We start from the raw sequence: 21,922 nt of genomic DNA, 5'->3' as shown, positions 1-21,922 counted from the left end.
CCCAAATGCCAGTTTTAAGAGTTGCCTTTTAGAGCAGGACTGCACACTGGAGAACCAGTCCATGAGGGGGCTGAGTATTTTCTGTGAGTAGGAGTGCCAACTTTCTAATTGGATAACACTGAACACCCTAGCCCCACCCCTGCCAGGAGGTCCCCCCCACTACATTCCCCCCCCTTGGTGGCTCGCTGCCCCCCTCCCATCACTTTCACTGGGCTGGGGTAGGGGGTGGTGTGTGGGAGGGAGGGAGGGAGGGCTCTAACTGGGGAGTGCAGGCTGGGGCTCCAGGTTAGAGGGTGGGGCTGAGGGATTCGGAATGTGGGAGGGGGCTGCAGATTGAGGCAGGGCGTGGGAGGGGGTATGGGCTCTGGGGTGCAGGAGAGGGATCAGGGTTTGGGTGGGGGCTCAGGGCTGGGGCAGGGGGTTGAGGTTACTTTGGGCGGCTTCCAGTCAGCAGCACAGTGAGACTAAGGCAGGCTCCCTGCCCTGTCCTGGCACTGCACTGCGCCCTGGAAGCGGCCAGCAGGTCTGGTTCCTAGGCTGGGGGGGCCAGGAGGCTCCTCACACTGCTCTCATCCACAGGCACCCCCCCCCCCAGCTCCCATTGGCCACAGTTCCCAGCCAATAGGAGCGTGGAGCCCTGTGGTCCTCCCGCCTAGGAGCCAGATCTGCTGGCGACTTCAGGGGTGCAGTGTGGTGCCAGGACAGGTAGGGACTAGCCTGCTTTAGCCTTGCAGCACTGCTGACCGGACTTTTTACAGCCCAGTCGGCAGTGCTGACTGGAGCAGCTGAAGTCCCTTTTCGACCAGGTGTTCCACTCGAAAACTGGACAGCTGGCAACCCTGAGGTGTCAGGACACCGAACACATGGCAACAGACTATGAGGCATCAGGCCCCCTTGCCTCCAGTTGACTATAATGGGAATTGAGGTCTTAGCACCCTGCAAGACCAGACCATATGCTCCTGCTGCTAACTAAATTCCACCTTCAGGAGAAATCCTCAGTTTATGATATGATTGGTTATTGAAGAAATTTTGCTATAAAGAAATTCTGGAGTAGATCATTACTTTCCTTACATTTTATTCCATGGACACAGAATCCCTTATTTTGCCAATGCTGCACCAGACCGAACATGAGCAACGGTAATAGAAATGTAATTTCACCCAAAACAATCATAATTACAATGTGTATAGCCATTGTTCTGGATTGGTCATGCTTTTTTCAACTTCACAAGTATTTCATATACTACCTATATTTATCATAGATAGGGTTGAGCCTGCAAACATTTACTTTGTGAGTGGTCTCTCACTACTCAAAGTAGTAAAGTTACTCATACAGGTACTTTCAGGACCATTTCCTGTATGTTCATTTAAATTACAGTAGGAATATGGAAGTCGCTAGAAACTACATGAAATGGTACTAGCTGTGCTTTTTTCCAAGGGAAACAAACTTTAAGCAAGAACAAGGTCATTCTAAAAAAGTATAAGCAAAAAGGTTTATTTTGGACAATGAAAGTTGCCATCTACGGGCCCAGAAAAACTCTGCTCCTTGTCTTGATCCTGTGTTTATTCCAGGCTATGCCACAGCTAAGTAATTAACAACATCATTTTCAGATGACAGATCTAAAATCATTCTATTTCACGACACTAGACTTGTAAGCTGCAAGGATCTAAATTATGAATGTTTTATGCCAAAAATTATATATAATGTGCGACCAAATCTAAAAATAGACTCAATTATTAAAAAAAAATAGGATTTGTGTAAAAAAATTACACTATAATCAATACAATAAAAATAGAATACGTTAAATAAAATATGCTTATTATCACTTCCAAAAAGTCTAATTTATTTTTTTAAAAAGTTGAAAATAAAGATTTGCTTACAGATGTTGATCTTAAAAAATAATAAAACAACACAGCAGAACAATTATGCATTTATTAACAAAATGTGGATGTACCAAATTATGAAAATACTATAAATATATGAAGGTGTCCATAATTTTTTTTTAAAAAAAGCGTTTTATATGAGTGTTACTCCTAAGTAAGTGGATGTATTTTTCTCTATCCAAGACAATTCTTAACCAGAACAGATCACTGGAAACAGACACATTACTTTTTCACAGTTTATAACAACATCTTTCTCTCTAAATGTTAGGGACATGAGCAAATTTCTAACAATTTTAGTTTTCAGATTTTGAGTTCTCAATTGCGCAGCCTATGATCTTTCACTTTCATAATAATACACTATCCATGTGTCTGATTCTGCTGCCACTAAAATCAACAACAAACCTCTCATTGACTTTAATGAGACCAGGATCAGGTCTTCTACTATCAAGCAGAATGAATAAAGTTAAAGAACATTCATGCTACGACTCTTTCAACTCATTTCAGATAGTTAAATGAAAGTATTAGATATTTGGTCTATTTCACACTACATTAATATATTTACATTGTATACATACATTATGACCTTAATGGCAAATGTTTGGCCTGTGTTTATCAGTCTCCCAAAATTCCATATTCCAATTTAAGTAGATTGTTTTAATTAACAGAGTATTTCCTTTAACATTTGATAATGTAAGATTTTAAGGACAAAGCTGGCCAAGACAGCACTGTATCTTGCAAGTAACCAGAAACTTGCCAACCTTGGAGACCATGTCCAAATGAATTCTTTCAAGTTTTGTTCCAGGATTTTGAAGATGTTACAAAAAGAGGGTCAACATAGAAACCCCTTACATTTTGCTGCTGATGGTCATTTTTCTGGTAGCACAGTCTAAAGAGAGACAGTGTCATCTGTGTAAATTGAGCTCCCAATCTGTGTGCTTTGTATTTTTGTACTCAGCAATGGAATTGCACTTTTTTGTAGGAGTCAGTTTTCTGAGGGGGGGGGAGGGGGGAGGTGAAATATCAAGCTGTGCACAGAGATGAGCTTTCACGGACCCTTTCGGTGTTAAACTGTGCAACAAGATGCATGTCCAACTAGCTGCTGCAGCCTTTTGTGCACCCATGTCCCAGTAGGTTGTTGTTGCGTCCATCCTGAAGTTTTCCATGTGTTTGAAGGGATGCTCTCCTGTCCAAACTAGACGTCTGACCACTCTGTTCCTGCTGTCTTCTCAGTCTACCAGGGATTAAAATGATACATATATAAACTGTGGACAAATAATCATATAAGAATAAAAGTGCTGTGCCCATTGGCTTAGGGATATGTACATATTCCCACTGCATGTGGGGTCCAGTTTTGCCCACTACTTGCCCGTAACCTACTCTACTTTGAGTGAGTGGGAAGGGAAGGGAGGAAAAAGGAGTGTGCAAGGGGAGGAGCCGTGGTTCCGCCCACTCCCCTATGCTGACCAAAATGACTAGGGAATTACTCAAAAGGAACAGGAGTACTTGTGGCACCTTAGAGACTAACAAATTTACTTGAGCATAATTACTGAGGGAATTACTGTGGTGGTATATAATCCCCTGCCTTTTTTACCTTGGCCAAACCGTACTTCTCTGTGGTGTGAAGGACTTTTCACAGAGTTGGGAATTGGCAGGTCTGACTCACTGAGGGGCTGTGGGTAAGTCACTGCAGTGCTCTGCCCTCTTCCCCATGTGTAAATGGGGCGATGATCGTACTTACCCAGGGGTGCATGAAGAGTGACGTGTTTATCTGTGCAATGCTCTGAATATAGAAATGATGTGTTACCATTACCCCAGCGTTTCCCAGTGCTTTAAAAACTGACCAGCGCTAACTGCAAAGCTGATGTGGGCGACTAAGGCCAGTGGCAGCTTTCTAAGACTTAGATACACTTTTTGTTCACAACTATTGCACCTACTTGTTGTTGAGCCAACACCGCTGGCCAGACATAATTGTTCCAAACGCTGGTAAATCACTGGGGGAAACAGGAGATGTTTGCTGGGAGCGGCCCTGAGTGAGCTGCTGGCAGTTGCCCATTGGGATCATTCTGGGCCAAGCTAGAGGGCCATTCCACATCCAGTCTCAGCCCATGTCCACAACCCACTGCCACAGGGTGCAATTTGCATACTGATCCTGAGAATGCAGCACAATTGTGCCACCCAGTGGATGCTGCAGCATAGTGTGTGGAGGACTTCTCGGTTTCATGTGACAATTTATTTTTCCAGGTTTTCTTTCTTTGGCAAATGATTTCACTCAGAGTGAAAAGAAAATCCTTTAAAAACAGGCTTTTATAGCTAAAAACCATTATATTATGCTGACAACACAATGAAATACAGGTGTTCAACACCTTTTGATGGCTGATGTCACATGTCTGTTGGTTGGAAGGTGGAGAGCATAAATGAGGAAAAGGTTGCTCTGTTTTCTCCCAGCCTAGCCAACAAGTCCCAATGCACCGTACTGCTCCCCGCCTTCTCCCATTTCCTGATTCCCAGGCCAGTTATCAGGAATTTTGAGGCCAGAAGCACAGAAATGAAAAAAATATAGACAGAACCAGTGAGGGAAGGAAAGAAAAGATAAAATTTAGGATGGAGCAATTCTAGAAGCGATTAATCATGGCTGCAGATATGAACTGACTGGGAAAAGGGAGCACAGAATAGATGGTTGAATGACACAGGAGCAGGGCCACCCGGGGGGGGGCAAGTGGGGCAATTTGCCCCAGGACCCGGGCCCTGCAGGGGCCCCCACAAGAGTTTTTTGGGGCCCCTGGAGCAGGGTCCTTTACTTGCTCCCGGGGCCCCGGAAAACTCTTGTGGGGCCCAGGCCCCCGGAGCTTCTTCTGCTCCCGATCTTCGCTGGCGGAGGGTGCAGCCAGGTCTTCGGCGGTAATTCGGCGGCGAGGGGCCCTTCCGTTCCGGGACCCACCGCCAAAGTGCCCCGAAGACCCGCAGCAGGGGCCCCCCATCACCGAATTACCGCCAAAGACCCGGCTGCACTTTGGCAGTAATTCGGCGGCGGGGGGGGGTCCCTGTCACGGGTCTTTGGGGCACTTCGGTGGCGGGTCCCGGAACGGAAGGACCCCTGCCGCCGAAGACCCCCAGGGCCTCGGAATCCTCTGGGCGGCCCTGCACAGGAGGAAGTCAGGACAGAGCTGAACTGATTAATTTGTGGGGAGCCACAGCAGACATTGCTGGGAGCAAAACAAAATTGATTGGAAAAAATGTATGGGTGGGGTGGTAAAGGGTGCAGAATGGATGGATACTGTGTGTGTGTGTAGAACTGCATTGGGTAAGGACAAGCAGAGAATGGGTTAAGGGGAGACCAGAGAATGGATATTGTCCTAGCCAATTTGGCCTTAGGGAGTTCTGAGATAGTATTCCAGGGGCCAACAGACTCCAGAACATCCTCCTCCCTACAGCCATGAGTCTGCTTACTACATACATAGCTGGCCCATCAACACTGAATCAGGAGAACCCAGCTGAGAAGCCGGGTTTCTAAAACCAACGTCAAAGGAAAAAAGCCTCTCAAGAAAAGTGCAAAGCAAAAAACATCAGGTCTCAGCAAAAAGTCTGAACTCATCTACAAGCATTAAAATTGGCACAAAGCATGCCGGGGGGTTGGCGGTGGGGGGATGTTAAGAGGAGATCAAAGGAGGGGCCCCATTCTGAGGGTGGTACAAAGAGCACCTCTGCCCTAGCGTGCCCCCCCCGGTGCACAGTTGTTTGTTTTGTTTCCAGAGGGAAAGTGGCACTTTTCTCTTTGAGTCGGTACTGAACCAATGCTCCAGCACGGGGCACAGTGCTGCTGGAGCTGCATTGGTCGGATGAGACACAAAACTGAAACCCAGGCCTTTAAATATCATATGGCATTTTTTATCTAAAAAAAAATGAGGGTGTTAACCCTGTTAGACTGACCACTTTCCTATGCAGCTCGTTGTAAGCCGCTGAAATAAGTTCCTCCTGCAATTTCACCTGGGGACATATTGTTCAGAACATGCCTAGTACTTCTGTTTGCTGTTAAAGAGCTGCTGCATTCCACGTTTGACATAAGCAAAGCAATCCCTTTCCATTCTGTACCTATCCTACAGGGCCAGCGTGTCACTTAATGAGATCAGGCTGGAAAGATGGGTTATATATACAATGTGGTGGTGGTGGAGGATACTTTTTCCCAGTGTCCAGCTTAGTTACGTATAACTGAAGACTGAATTTGATTGGTCTTTATAGTCAACTTAATGGATAGATTTGTTGACTGCTATGCATAATGTGTGGGTAATCTTTATTATTACTATTTTATTCATTTACTTATTTAGATTTTTTACAATATATTAAAAAAGAATCCTATCCAAGGCTCCAAGCACTCTAATATTTACTGGGCAGTATGGCCTAGTGGCTAGAGCCCAGGGCAGAGAGTTAGGAGGCCCAGGTTCTATTTCTGCTCTGGCCTGCTGGACAACCTTGGGCAAGTCACTTCCCTGCTCTGTGCCTCCATTTCCCCAGTTGTATAATGGCAATAATGATACTGACGAGAGCTGGGCCAGGAAACAGAATTCACATCCCATGAAAAGGGTTGAGGTTTTTCTTCGGGGGGGGGGGGGGGGAATCACCATAAATCATCATAAATTGAGCCAGAAGATCACTCTTCAAATTTTCATGCAGGAGGTCAGGCTAGAGAATTATAATGATCTTTTTCTGGTTTTAGCATCTTATGTGTACTGCTGTCCATTCTGATAGTATATGAAGGCCAGATTTTTAAACGTGCCTAAAGATGCAGACAGGCAAAAATAGGATTTTCAGACACACATAAGTGCTTATCTCCTATTAATTTCAATAGGAATTAGGCCAGTGGTTCTCAAACTTTTGTACTGGTGACTCCTTTCACATAGCAAGCCTCTGAGTGCGACCCCCCCGCCCATATAACTTAAAAACACTTTTTATATATTTAACACCATTATAAATGTTGAAGTCAAAGCAGGGTTTGGGGTGGAGGCTGACAGCTCATGACCCTCAGTTTGAGAACCCCTGAATTAGGCACTTTTGAAAATCTTAATTCCCATTGAAACCTGTGTGCTTCTGAGAGCTTTCCTCATAAAATCAGTAGCAATCGTGAAATCCCTAGCAGACTTCATGGAGACTGTCACCTCTCCCTTTTTCACGTCAAAACTCTGATTGGGGTTGGTATTTTTTTTCTTTTGATTGTTAGGGACGTAGGATTAACAGAATGTTCATACTGTGAGCATCACTTATGGTGGAAAGACTTCCTCCAAGAGGAAGGATTCACAATGTTTCCTAAAGATAGACTCTGGATTCAGGGTTTTCAGACTTTTGAGAGTCTTTGAATAGACTTGATCAATTAACTGAGGGGCTGTGATTCTTCTTGATCTTCATGCTGTCTGTGTTGGCAGTAAAGGATAAAAAACTACTTATCAATTTCCTTCCGTGCAACTGCACGCTCACATCAGAGGTTGGCATGGTCTTGCCCTCTGTTGAGTCCTTGATATTCATAGTTTTTGGAGGCCAAAAGCATTGTGATCGTCTAGGCTGTCTTCCTATATAGCACAGGCCATAGAAGTTCTCCAAATTAATTCCTAAAGCATTTTTTTAGAAAAGCATCCAATCTTGATTTTAAAATTGTCAGTGATGGAGCATCTCCCACAACCCTTGGTAAACTGTTCCAGTGCTTAATTATTCTATTAAAAATGTACGCCTTATTTCCAGTCTGAATTTGTCTAGCTTCAAATTTCCAGCTACTGGATAAAGTTATACATTCCTCTGCTAGACTGAAAAGCCCATTATTAAATATTTGTTCCCCATATGGACATTTACAGACTGTAATTAAATCATCCCTTAACTTTCTCTCTGTTAAATTAAATAGATTGAGCACTTTGAGTATTTCACTAGAAGGCAAGTTTTCTAATCCTTTAATCATTCTCACGGCTCTTCTCTGAACCCTCTCCAGTTTATCGACATCCTCCTGAATTGTGGACATAGTATGCCAGCAGCAGCCACACAAAAAAGAAATAGAATAACCTCTCTACTCCTACTCAAGATCCGCTTGTTTATGCATCCAAGGATCACATTAGCTCTTTTGGCCACAGCAGTGAGCTGGGAGCTCATATTCAGCGGATATCTTTCAGAGTTACTGCTTCCCGGGATAGAGTCCCCTATCCTGTAGAAATGGCCTACATTCTTTGTTCCTAGATATGTACATTTACCCACATTAAAACATAGTTGATATTGTTTGCTTGCACCCTGTTTACCAAATTATCCAGATTGCTCTGAATCAGTGATATATAATCTAAAGGAACGGTTTCTACAAGGCTTATGATTTACACTTCAGTGGGGAATCGCATGTGAAAGACATTTTGTGATTTACCTTTACAGGCTTAAATATTTGGAATTTGCTGACACTGAAGTAATAGGAACAAATTCAGCAACCCAGCTGGCAAAGTGCAGATGTAAAGTGCAGCTGCCTGCACCAACTAAACCTGCTGCACCAATAGGGGGTTCTCATCCTTTTGCAGGTCAGCTTATGGCCCAATGACCCCCTTCCCACTCCCACCGTAAGGCTCTGCCAGAGGTACAGATTTCATTTCCAGCAGGACCATCCTCGAGTTTTTATGCACGCTTAAGCTGGGGGTGAATTTAAGCTTTTTATGTGCTACAGCAATCCTTTGTTTACTTCCGCTGGAAGCTCATACAGACCCACCAGGGTACCCACACTATAATATTAGGGCAATTTTTGAAAAGTAATAGTCAGGACCTACAGTATGTGCATGTACTATGAAAATAATGGGCTACATGCACCACTTCGAAACCTTCCCCCATTATTTTTTGGGCCATCATTTTACCATCAATTGTAGACAATGGTTGTCTGCAACAGAAGAAAATATCAATAAGTGAATATGATTTCTTGGACAATACGCAGGTTGACTTGATGTCTGGCTGCCACTGTGGAGCATAAGAATTAAGCTTGATACAAAAACACTTGATAAATTCTCTGTCTGCCTTTTCCTAGTAGTTTTTTCCCCCTTAGGAAGTGGCTTTTGCTGTTCTGAGTGTTTGTGAAACTGAACAATCTGGGAGTATTTTGCAGGTCATAACTGAATTTTATTGTTGGCCTTACACCTGCAACACTGCACTTAGTTCTCATCTGCCTGCTTTTATAGCTAGCTGCAGTTTGAGGAATAAGAGACAGAAACAGAGAGAAATATGCAAACTCTGCTGCTGAAGTTGCTCTCAATTTGCCTAAGTCAAAATTTGGGGGAGTTATCTCCCATGTTGAAAACAAACTGACCAACCCGATGATAGGTGGGTAAAAATCCTTGTCATTTATTGGGTTTTAGTATTATTTAGATCTTATAGCAAAACAAAAGATGATCCTCTTATTAGATAAACACACTTGCTAATGTTGCATTTCCATACACAAAGAGGAAAATATTTACTCTCACTTGGAGGGAGTTTAATTTAGATTAAGGAAAAATGACAACAAGAATGAACAGCAGTAAAGTCTCCATAAGAGAACACAGTGTCTCCTCTGTAACAGATACAGTATAGCAACTCTATGAGCAAAATGTGTTATAGCTAAATATATCAGAACTTACGTAATAATAATTTTACATTAAATGGAGTTAGTGTGATGCTGGCACATCACGTCACTTCTCTTGTGTATTAGTATAGATCAAAGTAATTGTTAAATGGTTCAGAGTGTATTTGGTGTTTAAACGTCATGAAAACTAATGGGATGTTACATGGATTGTTTTCACTTCTCTGTATCCTGTTATAATGTAATAGTAAACATTTACATTGTAAATACCCCTGGAACTAAATAACCCATCAGACAAGAAAGAGGCCTTGTGAAATGCAAATGAAGAACTTTAACAGAAAAGTGCCATTGTGTGTCATGATAAAGGCGGTGAGTCTGTTATGGAGATCTGGAAGTGACGGATTCCATGATTTTCTGGGACTTCCACACAGGCGGCTGCTGGGGTGGACCATGGGGCCAGCTGGTGGGGCAGCTGGCCCCCAGGCCACCTGAGCAGCGGCTGGTGCCACTGGCCCTGGAGGCCGCCTGAGCAGCGGTGGTCTCGGATCAGCAGCAGTCGCCAGGGGCTTCGGAGCAGTGAGTGGCAGTGTCTCAAGGCCACCCAGAACAGGAGCACCCTGGGGCCCCAGGAGCTGCTGAATTTTAGTCAGGGGTATTTATAGTAAAAGTCATGGAATTTTCATTTATTGCCTGTGACCTGTCCATGACTTTTACTAAAAATCCCAATGACTAAATCTTAGCGTTAGTGAAGATCGGAGGTCAAAGACTCAAAATGAATTCCTCACTCTCCATTATCAAAGGAAAAGCCCACCCGGGTAGTGTCACTGTCAGTTTGTTTGCTCTGAGAAGCAGTTATAAGAATGGATTAAAGGAAAGGTCCTTCATCTCTGGCCTGTTTGGATTCTAATAGGGCAGATTAACTCAATGAGAAGATGGTGATCCCCAGAGTTATTCTGGGTAGCCCTGAGAGACTTTTGGGAAACTGGCAGGCTATCACATAACTGCTGCCATTTGGAATTATAGACTGACTCACCTGTACATATATTTTACCTGCTTTAACCTCTCAATAACTCATTTCCTTTTCTTAGCTAATACATCTTTAGTTAGTTTACCATAGAATTGGCTGCCAGCATTGGGGTTAAGGTTTTGCATGCCACAAATACATTTTAACATTTTTAGAAGGTCTCTTTCTATAAGTCTATAATATATAACTAAAATATTGTTGTAAGTAAAGTAAATAAGGTTTTTAAAATGTTTAAGAAGCTTCATTTAAAATTAAACTAAAATGCAGAGCAGTGGCCAGGACCCGGGCAGTGTGAGTGCCACTGAAAATCAGCTCGCGTGCCGCCTTTGGCACACGTGCCATAGGTTGCCTACCCCTGTTCTAAGCTCTTTGGAGCAGAAACTGTATCCTCCTATGTGTGTGAACAGCAACTAGTACAACAGAGCCCTAACCCTAATAAGGTCCTCTGGGCATTACTGTAATAAAAACAACAAGAATCATACTATACCACAATCCCTACATCACTTCCCAACATTGTGTTTGCTTACTAACGCATGTGTTTTGGTAGCTCACTAGCTTACCAGGTAATCAAATAAATCCGTTTAATTTAATTCAATACAATTGATAGATCTGTTTTACTTATAGCTTAACATTACAGATACAATACTGATGGAAATGGCCCTGCATACTTAAATACCGTCTTGCACTGTTGGCACACCTATGACATTTACTCCTACTCATTCTTAAAATCCTCAGGGAAACATTCATACACCATAGATAACTGATTCAGATTGATGGTTCCTGTTGAGTAATTATGTTCAGTCAATGTCTGCGAATATAATTTGCCATCAACTGACACTTTACAATCAAGTATAATGGGTTCAGGTGCACATAAAGACTGACTAACATGTGAAATACTGGTATGTGGAATTCAAGGGATAAATTAGACCATATACTGTGACCTACAGTGCCTTGAGATCTCAGGCTTACCATGGGAATAGACAAAGCAAAATAAGACTAAAGAGGAGGAGTAAATAAATGAAAACAGCAGTGATGTTCCACCATTTAAAAAAATGAAACGTCACTGCCCAATTAGCATTAAGGTTCAACCCAGACTAGGAAAATAGGTCATACTTAAAAATAGGGTCTCAGATGACCATGACCAGATAAGCTAGTCTACACTATTGTTTAAAAATGTATTATTTAAAACATGATTTATTTTTTCTAGTCTAGGGATGGCCTTTGTAACAAGTATACAAGCAAAGTGGAGGCTGCTCCTAAAATCTCTCGTAGGGTAATAAGTTTCTGTGAAGCTTAAACGGGGCAATCATCTCTTTAGCCTATCAAAGCCATGCTCTTTGTTCCTGTTCATAAATTGCTCCAGGCTCTCGCTTACGTATGTGTATTATTCTCAGAAGCAGTCAGCCTGCCAAAAGATATTCCAAGCAAAGACATTTTCCAGCCTGCTTTGAATGGTAGAGTGAGGTTGGGAGCAAGAGTTTTCTCCTTTTGAAAGGCAGTCAGCAGACTACCCACAGCAGGTGCTTTGACCTGTCCACCACCAGGACCACACCCAAAGGAAATTATGGGGGAGTAGGACACTGCTTTGCCTGCAACCACATGTAGAGCTGTTTGCAATAATTATCCTCCCAGCTATGCAGGGATGCTCCATCTTCACCTTGATCCTGGAGCTCTGAGCTTGGGGCCTTAAAAAGAAAAAACTACGAAAGACAGGCTCATTAACAAGCTGTACCATGTTTTCCCCAGACTTCTCCCTCACCTCAGTGACCTTGTAATTTGTCACTGGCCAAAGAACTTACAAAGAGATAATTATGAGTCACCAGGCCCTTTGTGATGCTGGATGGATACAATGACATGACTTCTTGAAGTTTCACTGTTGATGTATGCAATGCCGCAGCTCACTGTCAACATGTAGTGATGTAAAGCCATGAGACAGTATGACACAACCCCACAACAGCAATCCATCATTACTCTGCGACTCTTCTACCCTCCTGCCACTTCCTGGCTCCTGAAAGGAAGGGCATGGTATTGTTTTCTGGTGGCTTTCGATGTGGTTTGGTAGCAGGAGAAAAACTCAGCTGTGTTTGCTTATTAGTACCAAATTGCTTAATGTTGTGTATCTGTGCTGCCTCAGGTGTGCCAGATGGGTGCTGTAATCAAAACTGTGGACCCATGAGAGCCACAAAGTGGGTATCACAAGAATAGAGAGGTTCAGAATTATGGAATGTGAAAGTCTAAACTGACTACACATGATCATAAATGTGTGAATATAAACTCTGCCTGACAGACAACAAACATGTGGGGGCTGGATGTCCTAGAAGATAATATCACTCCTTCTTCCCTTCTAGCAGCAACAAACTGCCAGGGAATCAGAAACAGCTACTGGCTGTAAACATTCTTTTACTGGCTCTCCCATGTCATATCTATCTTCCTGCTCTCCTAGAAACACCTGACCCAGGACAAGAGTGCGCATCACAAACAAGAGACAAAACAGCTGCTCCAACTCTTAAACAGTAACCAGCCTCCACCAATGAGAAATGTCCAATAAACAGAGGACACGTGGGCTCCTCACTACCTGTAGGAAGCAGAACACGCCCTGTCTCCCTTCCTTTCCCCCCACTTGGAACCAACTCAGCAGCTGTACTTCCTGTATCTAGAATTTTTTGAAGGTCTGCTCCAGGAAAGAGGAAGGACAGATGGATTAGTGTACAGTGGACATGGCTGAGAGTCATGTGATCTGGGTTCAATTCTTGTCTCTGCCACACACTTACTGTGTGATCTTGAGCAGGTCACTTAATCTGCCATCTGTAAAATAGGGCTAATACTAGCCTCTCTCATGGAGGTGATGAGAGGATAAAATCCATTAATGACTGTGATCTACTCAGATCCTGTGGAGATGAAGGCCATGTAAGTATCTAGATACAGAGAAGTTGTTAGAACAATTGTCCATTGAAATCTTCTATTTATCTACCCACCAAGCCAAGCACAGACAGCAGCCATGCATGCTTCCACATTGCTCTAGCAATATGCCTCAGCTCTGGCTTGGAGGAATCCCCTGTAGTTCAGTTTCTGTAGCCCATATCAACTCTGCTGAGATGCTAATAAGGACACAAGTAAGCATGGTTGTTCATGATGGTTTGAGACACGTGTCCATTAGGAAATGGAGATTATTAACTCTTTCCCCAGAGGCTGAGTAGTCAAGAGATTACCCCAGTTCGGTATATCCACCACCATCTAGCTACATCATTTTTATAGGGCCCCCAGTACTGTACCATCAGAGTTCCTCTCCACATTATAAAGCAGACACATAAAATATATATTTCTCACTCTCTTCCATCCAGTCATCAGGGACTATGTTTTTGGTTACTTTGCACGGGGTTTGCTTTTGTTCTTTTCATGGGTTCAGTTTTTTATAAGTGGGGGTTATTATGGGAAATGTAGGTGAAAGGAGTGGGCTTGCATTTTGGTCTCCAGTTACTGAGGCTCATGGCCCTTCTTATCTCTTCTGGGATTGTGTTCCAGACTCAGAGGTGAGGTGCTGAGAAAGCTCCATCTCCTGCGTACACAAGTTTCACGCTTGAGGTTGACCGTTCTGTTTTTCCAGTGGAAGGTAGCCATCACAGGAGGTTGTGATCATGTGGTATGCAGCAGCTCCCCAGGTAACTTTGGTCAGGCCCATGGAGGGTCTGAAGATGATGATCCAATTCTTCAGCTAAACTAAATGTTCCATGGGGAACCAGTAAGACAGCATGACAGTGGGGTGATAGGCTTTCAGTGGCCTGTGTCACTGAGCTGATTGGCTCCTTTCTTCTTAACCAATTGTAGATTTTCAGGTAGGTAGTTCCATACTTTGGTGTACAGAACTGAGCCAAGCAGGCATGTATCATTATGACTAAGTCTAAATCTGACAGGAGATGGCAAAGTCTTATGCTGCAGACAAGAAAGAGCCCTTTTTTCATGGTCATGGCTAACTGGGGAAGTGCCCAGATGCCATGGTGATGGGTGCTGTATAAGAAGCTAAATAGAATAGAAAGCAGTGAGGAGTATTGAGTTTGATGAATGGAACAAGCTTGAATTGGAACTTGAAATTCACCCACTCACAGAGTTGGATTTGGATATAAACTCCATGGCCAAGCCATTTTATCTGAAGAATGAATAGGGGGTGCCATTGAATTCCTAAGCAGCAAAGATCCTGTTTTCACACCAATGTTCCCATTAATTTAAATAAAAGGGAGAAGAGGAATCCAGAAAAATCTCTGCTATGCAAATAGAATGGTCTTTCAAAAGAAAGTTTTTCAAGATTTTTCCATCAGCAGCTAATCCTTTGTGGCCTAGTGCTACCATTCTGATTGAATGTAAATCATATATATTTTAAAACAGGTCTGTTAATCAATGTGTAGACTGATGAAGGGGATAAGGACACCCTGCTGGAATTTCCTAGGTTTTAACTAACATTTATAATTGGAAATGACATTAAGGATAGGGAATTTAGTTTTTTTAAATGCTAATGAAAATTTACATTACTCCGTTTTATTAACTATAGTGCCATGACCACACAGCTGTAACATGCAGGAATCAGATTTGACCGTCAGATGCCTAAATGGCTCCCAATGATTTCAATATGACTTGCTTCATATATAATTGATAGGGAAATTTTGCCATAAATTTGCATTCCTTTTCCTATGTGTACAGATCTCACAGCTTGTTCCACTTCCAAGCTACTAGTCCAATATCCAGCTGTGGCATTTATTCCTCTCTTCAGACACCAGAGTTGGGTGTGTTCAGTGCAGTCACTACATGAGGCTAATACCATCCTTAAATTTGTGTAGTAAGGGGCTAGTCTGCAATTTTCTTCTTTTCCTCCTGTCATTCTCTATAATCTTGTACTTGGACACTATTGGCCTGATCCTGCAAGGTGCTGAATGCCTCCTGGGAAGGGCTAAGGGCCCTCACCTCCCAGAGAAAACAACATGAATGGAGGAGTCTCTGCACTTTTCATAGATTTTTAGATCATTTTGATCATTGATCATCTAGTCTGATCTCCTCCATAACACAGGCCTAAAACTCACCCAATAATTTCTGCATCTGGATCTGATCTTTGTAGGATCATATTTACTTTACTTGTCCTCTGTAATCCCAGTCATTTTCTCCATTCCGATTTAAACACAGGTTTCTTGAGCACACTCATGAGATTTTATTTTGATTAGAGTTGAATCATTTAGCATGTGCATAGTTGTCTAGCCAAGCAATAGCATCTTCAATGGTGTGATGCAGTTCTTCTAGGCCACCGTGGACCCTAGTCAGCAGGCATTCCTCGACGGTGTGCGTCATCATCTGTGTTGCACCGCAGCTGCACAAAGGGCTGTCATGAAGGCCCCAGCGATACTGGTTGGCTGAACAAAGACCTTGCCCAGTCCAGAACCTGTTCAACAGGGACCACTGGTGACGGGGCAGGTCAAAACCAGTCAGGCAGATTGTGGGGTTGGTGATGAGGGACTGGTTGGAGATAACAGATATCCATTCCTCTTGCCAGAGTGTTTCTGCCCTACATCCTGGCATGGCGGATGAGAACATAATGGACGACGTGACGGCAAACGTGCAGCTGGTGGTTTAAAAAGGTCATTGTACAGCAGCAGGCTTGAGTTGGCGCATACTTTCTCCACTAACTTGCCAGTGGCAACCTCTCTTCTGATATGAGGAGGAGCAATGTTGCTCAAAACTAGAAGCCATGGGAGTGGAGTTGGACACAGGGTGCTGGAGATTATGTGCTTGGCAACATGTAACTGTGTATCCACCAATTTGGTGTGTGACGATCGACTCCAAATTCCACCGAATATGAGGTGGCAAGAGCTGACATCCGCAAAGTTGGAGCACGAGCACCCCATGACAAACCTGCCAGTTTGCTAAGAAGATTGTTGCATGTCTTCGTCAGGTGGGCATGGTTACTCAGTGTGCAGTCTAAGGTGACACCTATATAGACCGGTTCTACTTCATGCTTCACCTTCTGACCATTCAGATAAACATTCAGTTCTCAGGTTGCGGTGGCATGGTGAAGATGGAACAAACTGGAGACTGTTTTTATGATGCTTCCCTGGAGGTAGTAAGTCTTACAGTCGTCAGCTAACTTGATCATGGTGGCATCAAGCTCATGAACCGTCTGGTCCTGGGCAGTGATGAGCTGCCAAAATATTAACAACCGGTTCCCTCCTCCTAACCCCACGAGGGTGACCCCCCCCCACCCCCCGGGGACTCCTGCCCCGCCCCCCAGGACCCCTGCCCTATCCACCCCCTTCCCTGTCCCTTAACTGCCCCCTGCCACCCCTCCTCTTATTCCTGATAGCCCCCCGGGACCCCCGCCCCATCCTACCACCCCTTCTCTCTTTCCCGACTGCCCCTGGAACCGCTGCCCCTGACTGCCTCCCACCGCCCCATCCAACCCCTGGTCCTTCCTGACTGCCCCCCCAGGACCCTTTCCCCCATTCAATTCCCCTGTTCCCTGCCTTCTGACCACCCCCAGTCCTGACCCTAATCCATCCCCGCCCTCTATCCAACACCCTCTCCCTGCTCCCTGTCCCCCTTACCCTGCTGCTTGGAGATGGGAGCCGTGCCACCCAGAGTTGGGGCTGGGAGCCACGGGTGCTGGGCTGCAGTCGGGGTCCAAGTCGGCGTCTGGGTCTGGCCCGGAGCCTCACCGCCCAGCCGGAGTCGGGGTCCGGCACGGAGACGCGCCGCCCGGCCAGCCAGAGTCAGAGTCGGGGCTGCGGTCCGAGCCGGGGTCCGGCCCGGAGCCGCGCCGCCCGGCCACGGTCCGAGCCGGGGTCCGGCCCGGAGCCGCGCCGCCCGGCCGCGGTCCGAGCCGGGGTCCGGCCCGGAGCCGCGCCGCCCGGCCGCGGTCCGAGCCGGGGTCCGGCCCGGAGCCGCGCCGCCCGGCCGCGGTCCGAGCCGGGGTCCGGCCCGGAGCCGCGCCGCCCGGCCGCGGTCCGAGCCGGGGGCCGGCCCGGAGCCGCGCCGCCCGGCCGCGGTCCGAGCCGGGGGCCGGCCCGGAGCCGCGCCGCCCGGCCGCGGTCCGAGCCGGGGGCCGGCCCGGAGCCGCGCCGCCCGGCCGCGCGGTCCGAGCCGGGGGCCGGCCCGGAGCCGCGCCGCCCGGCCGCGGTCCGAGCCGGGGGCCGGCCCGGAGCCGCGCCGCCCAGAGTTGGGTCCGGGGGCTCGCCCGGAGCCGTGCTGCCCGCCTGGCCAGAGTCCAGCCGGGTCAGGGTCAGGGTCAGAGCTGGGGGCCAGCCCGGAGCTGCGCCGCCTGGCCGGGGACACGCGGCACCTCCTCCTCCCCCCCCCCACAGCTTACCTGCAGGAAGCTGCTGCTGCTTCCTTCTCAGCCCTCCCAGGCTTCCCGCCTAACAGCTGATTGGCGGGAAGCCTGGAGGGAGAGCCTTCAGAGGAGGAGGCAAAGCTGGAGCCAGGTGAGCTGGGACTGGGGGCAGGGCAGGGAGCTGCTGGAACCTTTGTTAAATTTAAAAGCCCTTTACAACCGGTTCTAAAAGGGTTTCTAAATTTAACAACCGGTGCGAACCGGCTCCAGCTCACCACTGGTCCTGGGTACTGCAACAGATGTCATCTGCGCAAATGAACTTTCGTGACTCTGTTGTTAGCAAGTAAAGGTTGAACAGGTTTGGAGAAAGCATGGAGCCCTGGGCTGGCCCATTGTTCTGTTGTGTCCAAGCACTCGTCTTTTCGCCTATATGGACTCTGAACCGCCTATCGCGGAGGAACAGTTCAATGATGCCTGTGACCCTAGGTAGCAGGAGCAGGCCAGTGTGCCACACCATATCATATGCCGCTGTTAGATCGATGAGAACAGTGCCTGTTTTCAAGTAGAGTTGAATATTCATAATGATTCACTCTGTACCTGGTTGGATTTGCTTTTCTTAATAGGGGTTTCATATCTATCTAGGTTTTTATATCACTCATCACCATAATAGCTGAATGCTCACATTTTTTTTCTTTTTGCTACTCTAAGTATGCTCTGCTGACCCTGCTTCATCTTAAATCTCTCTCCCTCTCTCTCTCTCCCTCCACATTTCAGATCACTGTGCTACTTCTCACTAATCTCTTCCTTGTTCCTTTTGTAATGGACGTGCCTGCCTTTCTTCATCAGCAATCTTACCTAATTAAAAAGATGCCTTGCTAAACATTATTGAGTCTGGCTGGCTTCTCAGGACTAGTAACTGCTTCTTAGCTATAAACTGCTCCATTTCTGTGCAGTCATTTCTGTTCACCATTAATGATTTAGAAGTACCAATCCAAATGCAATTCTTTCCCCTTCAATTGAGTTGCTGCATGGTCAGGGAATGGCATTGCATTTGAAGACAATTTCCACTACAAGACAGCAATACATCAGATAATGCCAAGAGCTACATAACACTAATTAGAGACATACCCTATGGTTTTTAATATTAGTTCTGCATTACACAGCATCTTTCAACATTAAGCCAGAGGCCCAGAAAGTTTACAATGGAACCAGAAGGTGAACTGTACCAACTAGGCAATGAGGCCAGGGAATGCAGGGGTGCTGGAACAATTTGTATAGTGGGGGTGCTGAGAGCCATTGAACCAAACTGTAAACCCTGCATGTAATGGAAACCACTTCAAGCCAAGGGGCACGGCAGCACCCCCAGTTCCAGCACCTATGAAGGAATGCACTGTTTTTCCACATTCTATGCTAGAGAGCTCTTAAATTTTCCCTGGCAGAACACTGGGGCAATGCTGCTACCTTCATTTGGGGTGAATCTCTCATGGGGCCCAAATGTACATCTGTGCTGCCAGATCCAATACTCTGCCTCATCACCCTATTAAGCCCTCAGGACACCTCTGTGAAGAAGACAAAAGTGCATTAAGCATGCATGGAAATTGAGGTTAGAGAGTTGAGGGAGTTGCCCAAGGTCAAAGTGCCTGATATAAAGGCCACAGAAGTCAGTGGCCAAGAAGATTTTTTTTTGGATCAAGAGTCCATGGAGGATAAGAACTGGGTGTTCTTGCTTCCCAAGCCACTAGCCCAGACTTCCGCCTCTATAGTGTTTCTTGTATTTTTGGCTATTTTGGTTCCTTCTCATTTGTTAATAGAAGCAGCCAGATGTGAAGATTTCTCTAGCGAGGATAACATTGGAAGAATAGCAGGAATAATCTGTGTTTAGCCCATTTAATAAAATCATGACCAACCAATATGATTTTGTCTTTACAATTTAAAAAAAAAATGAATTGAAAAGATAGCTTTCTTTCATCTATGGTTTCTCATTAGGGGATTCCTTTTATTAAGGCTCTACTAAACAAAATCAGCTTCTTAAGAAACTGTTGGTAAAACTGTTAGAATACAAATTCAGATACTTCTGCAAATGTTTGGGGAAAAGCTATTGCTGGATTTTTCTAGAAATAATAAATGAAAACAGTAGAAATAGAATTTTGGACTTAAAAACCTTGTCAACAGAAAGGATCAAAACATCACTATGAAATAGGTTTCAGACAGTGGGTTTTAGCTAGAGAAAACAAAGGGGTAATAAAGCATGATATTGGTATTGTTTAGAGTCTATCTTTTTTTTAACTGAGACATTTTAGTACAGCTCTTAAAGAATGAAGGGAAACATTGATTCTTGTTATTAGCTTTAGACTACATCTACACAACTCCCATTTGCTCATTTTATTTGGGTTAGAGAAACACATATACACACACATATATAATTACTCGGCAAGTGCTAGCATTGGAGAATGTAACCAGTGTGAAAATGTCCCGGGCATGAGGTTCTCACTCACTGCAGGTTGTGCTTCCTCCATGTGATTAGCTCTCTTCCAGGTTTGGTGCCTCCCCTTGTGGTCTCTTCACTTGTTGTCCTCTCTCTTACTCGAGATGGCCCCTGTTTTGCTCCAGGGGCTGTAGCTTCCTTTTTGTGACTCAGCCCTCCAGCCAGGGCACTGTGTGATTTCCCTTTCTGGGGTATGCCCTTCCCTCAAGACCAGGCTCCTACTCTTTTCCTGGGTTCCCTCCTTCACTCTCTAATGTACAGAGAGTGGCTGAAGACATCCTCACTACAGCCCTTTCTGTTGTCAGCTTCCTGGCTTTATCCTAGCCCAGCCCATACCTGCTCAAGTGAGTTTCATCCTCCAATCAGGGGCTGCTCCTCCAGCCTACTCCCCTCATGTGGGGCCTATCACACTAATTGGCTCTTTCTGAGCTTCCTTTCAGGATTGCTGTGGGGTAAACCCCCCATCACAGTCCCCTAAATGAGTTCCATAATTTGTAGCTCATGTTCAACTGAAAGAGGTATGCTAATAAAAATAAAGCCTTTTACACAATGGCAATTCTGCCACTGGCATATATGGACCACTGGCCCATTCAAAAGATAGTAACATAAAGCATATTAAACTCCATCCCAACTGCACATGACAGTCAGAGCTCTCAAGAGTTCCCAAATTAAACTGAACTGATGCAGTAAAGGGCCAAGATTTTCAAAAGCTCAGTAGGGATTTTGGTTGCCTTGGTTTTTGGTGCCCAGCTTGAGATAACAAACAGGGGCCTGATATTTCAGAAAGAGTTGAGCACATCCCTCCTAAAATTAGGCCATTCTAAGAAGTTTTAAGTGGGACATAATTAAAAACTGAGCCCCACAAAATCACTAGCTGCTTTTGAAAATCTTGGTCATGTTGCACAGGGAGGGAGGATTTGGGAAGCCTGTGGAGAAAGTGTGCACCACCTGTGCACAGCCTTGCAGGGACTCCCAAAATGCTATTGTGTGTGTGTGTTGGTGGGGAGACGTGTGTGTGTGTGGGGGGGCGTGTCAGGGGTTAGGGACACGGGTGTCCCAAGTAAGGAATGGGAGTGAGGCTGGTAGATTGGCTGCTATGCAGATCCATGGATATTGCTCACTGCATGATAAGGCAGGGGTCCGACAGGAGCTATCTGTTGCCTCAGGGCTGCAGCAGAACCTGTGGAGCGGCTCCATGGCCATTTTGCAGCCTGGGAAGGAGGATTGCTTCGCTTCCGGGCAGTCCTGCTTCTTGGGGATGCACTTACTCTTCAGTAAGAATATACATAACTAAGGCCTGGTCTACACTAAGGGCGGGGGTCGAACTAGGGTACGCAAGTTCAGCTACGCGAATAGCGTAGCTGAACTCGAAGTACCCTAGTTCGAACTACTTACCCGTCCAGACGCCGCGGGATCGAAGTCCGCGGCTCCAAGGTCGACTCCGCCACCGACGTTTGCAGTGGTGGAGTTCCGGAGTCGACCGGAGCGCGCGGGGAGTTCGAACTATCGTGTCTAGATTAGATGCGATAGTTCGAACTCCGAGAAGTCGAACTCACCGCATCGACCCGCGCGATAAGTGTAGACATACCCTAAGGTAAGTTACAGTGCCCCACCTGCACTTCAGACAGAGGAGCCACAGCCTCTACCCTTGCAACCTCTCACCATGCTGAT

The 21,922-nt window shown here is 45.6% G+C and overlaps 1 protein-coding gene across 5 annotated transcripts in view; it reads right to left on the bottom strand.

Annotated features, from left to right (window-relative positions):
• Nucleotides 1-1,141: 1,141 nt before the first annotated feature.
• STK32B (serine/threonine kinase 32B) overlaps nt 1,142-21,922 on the bottom strand; it is a 284,286-nt gene continuing 263,505 nt past the window's right edge. For 4 of the 5 annotated variants that reach the window (XM_045017298.1, XM_045017296.1, XM_045017299.1 and 1 more), the window contains one exon: nt 11,123-12,145. In XM_045017298.1, coding sequence (XP_044873233.1) covers nt 11,968-12,145 — 178 coding nt within the window. In that variant the 3' untranslated portion in view covers nt 11,123-11,967. Of the gene's footprint in view, nt 3,113-11,122; nt 12,146-21,922 lie in introns of those variants that run through there. The other variant, XM_045017297.1, reaches the window with a different exon arrangement.

The sequence above is a fragment of the Mauremys mutica genome, chromosome 5, assembly GCF_020497125.1.
Source record: "Mauremys mutica isolate MM-2020 ecotype Southern chromosome 5, ASM2049712v1, whole genome shotgun sequence".
Taxonomy (NCBI): domain Eukaryota; kingdom Metazoa; phylum Chordata; order Testudines; family Geoemydidae; genus Mauremys; species Mauremys mutica.
Note: the sequence above shows the minus strand (reverse complement) of the source record. Positions and strands in the feature narration are given on the sequence as shown.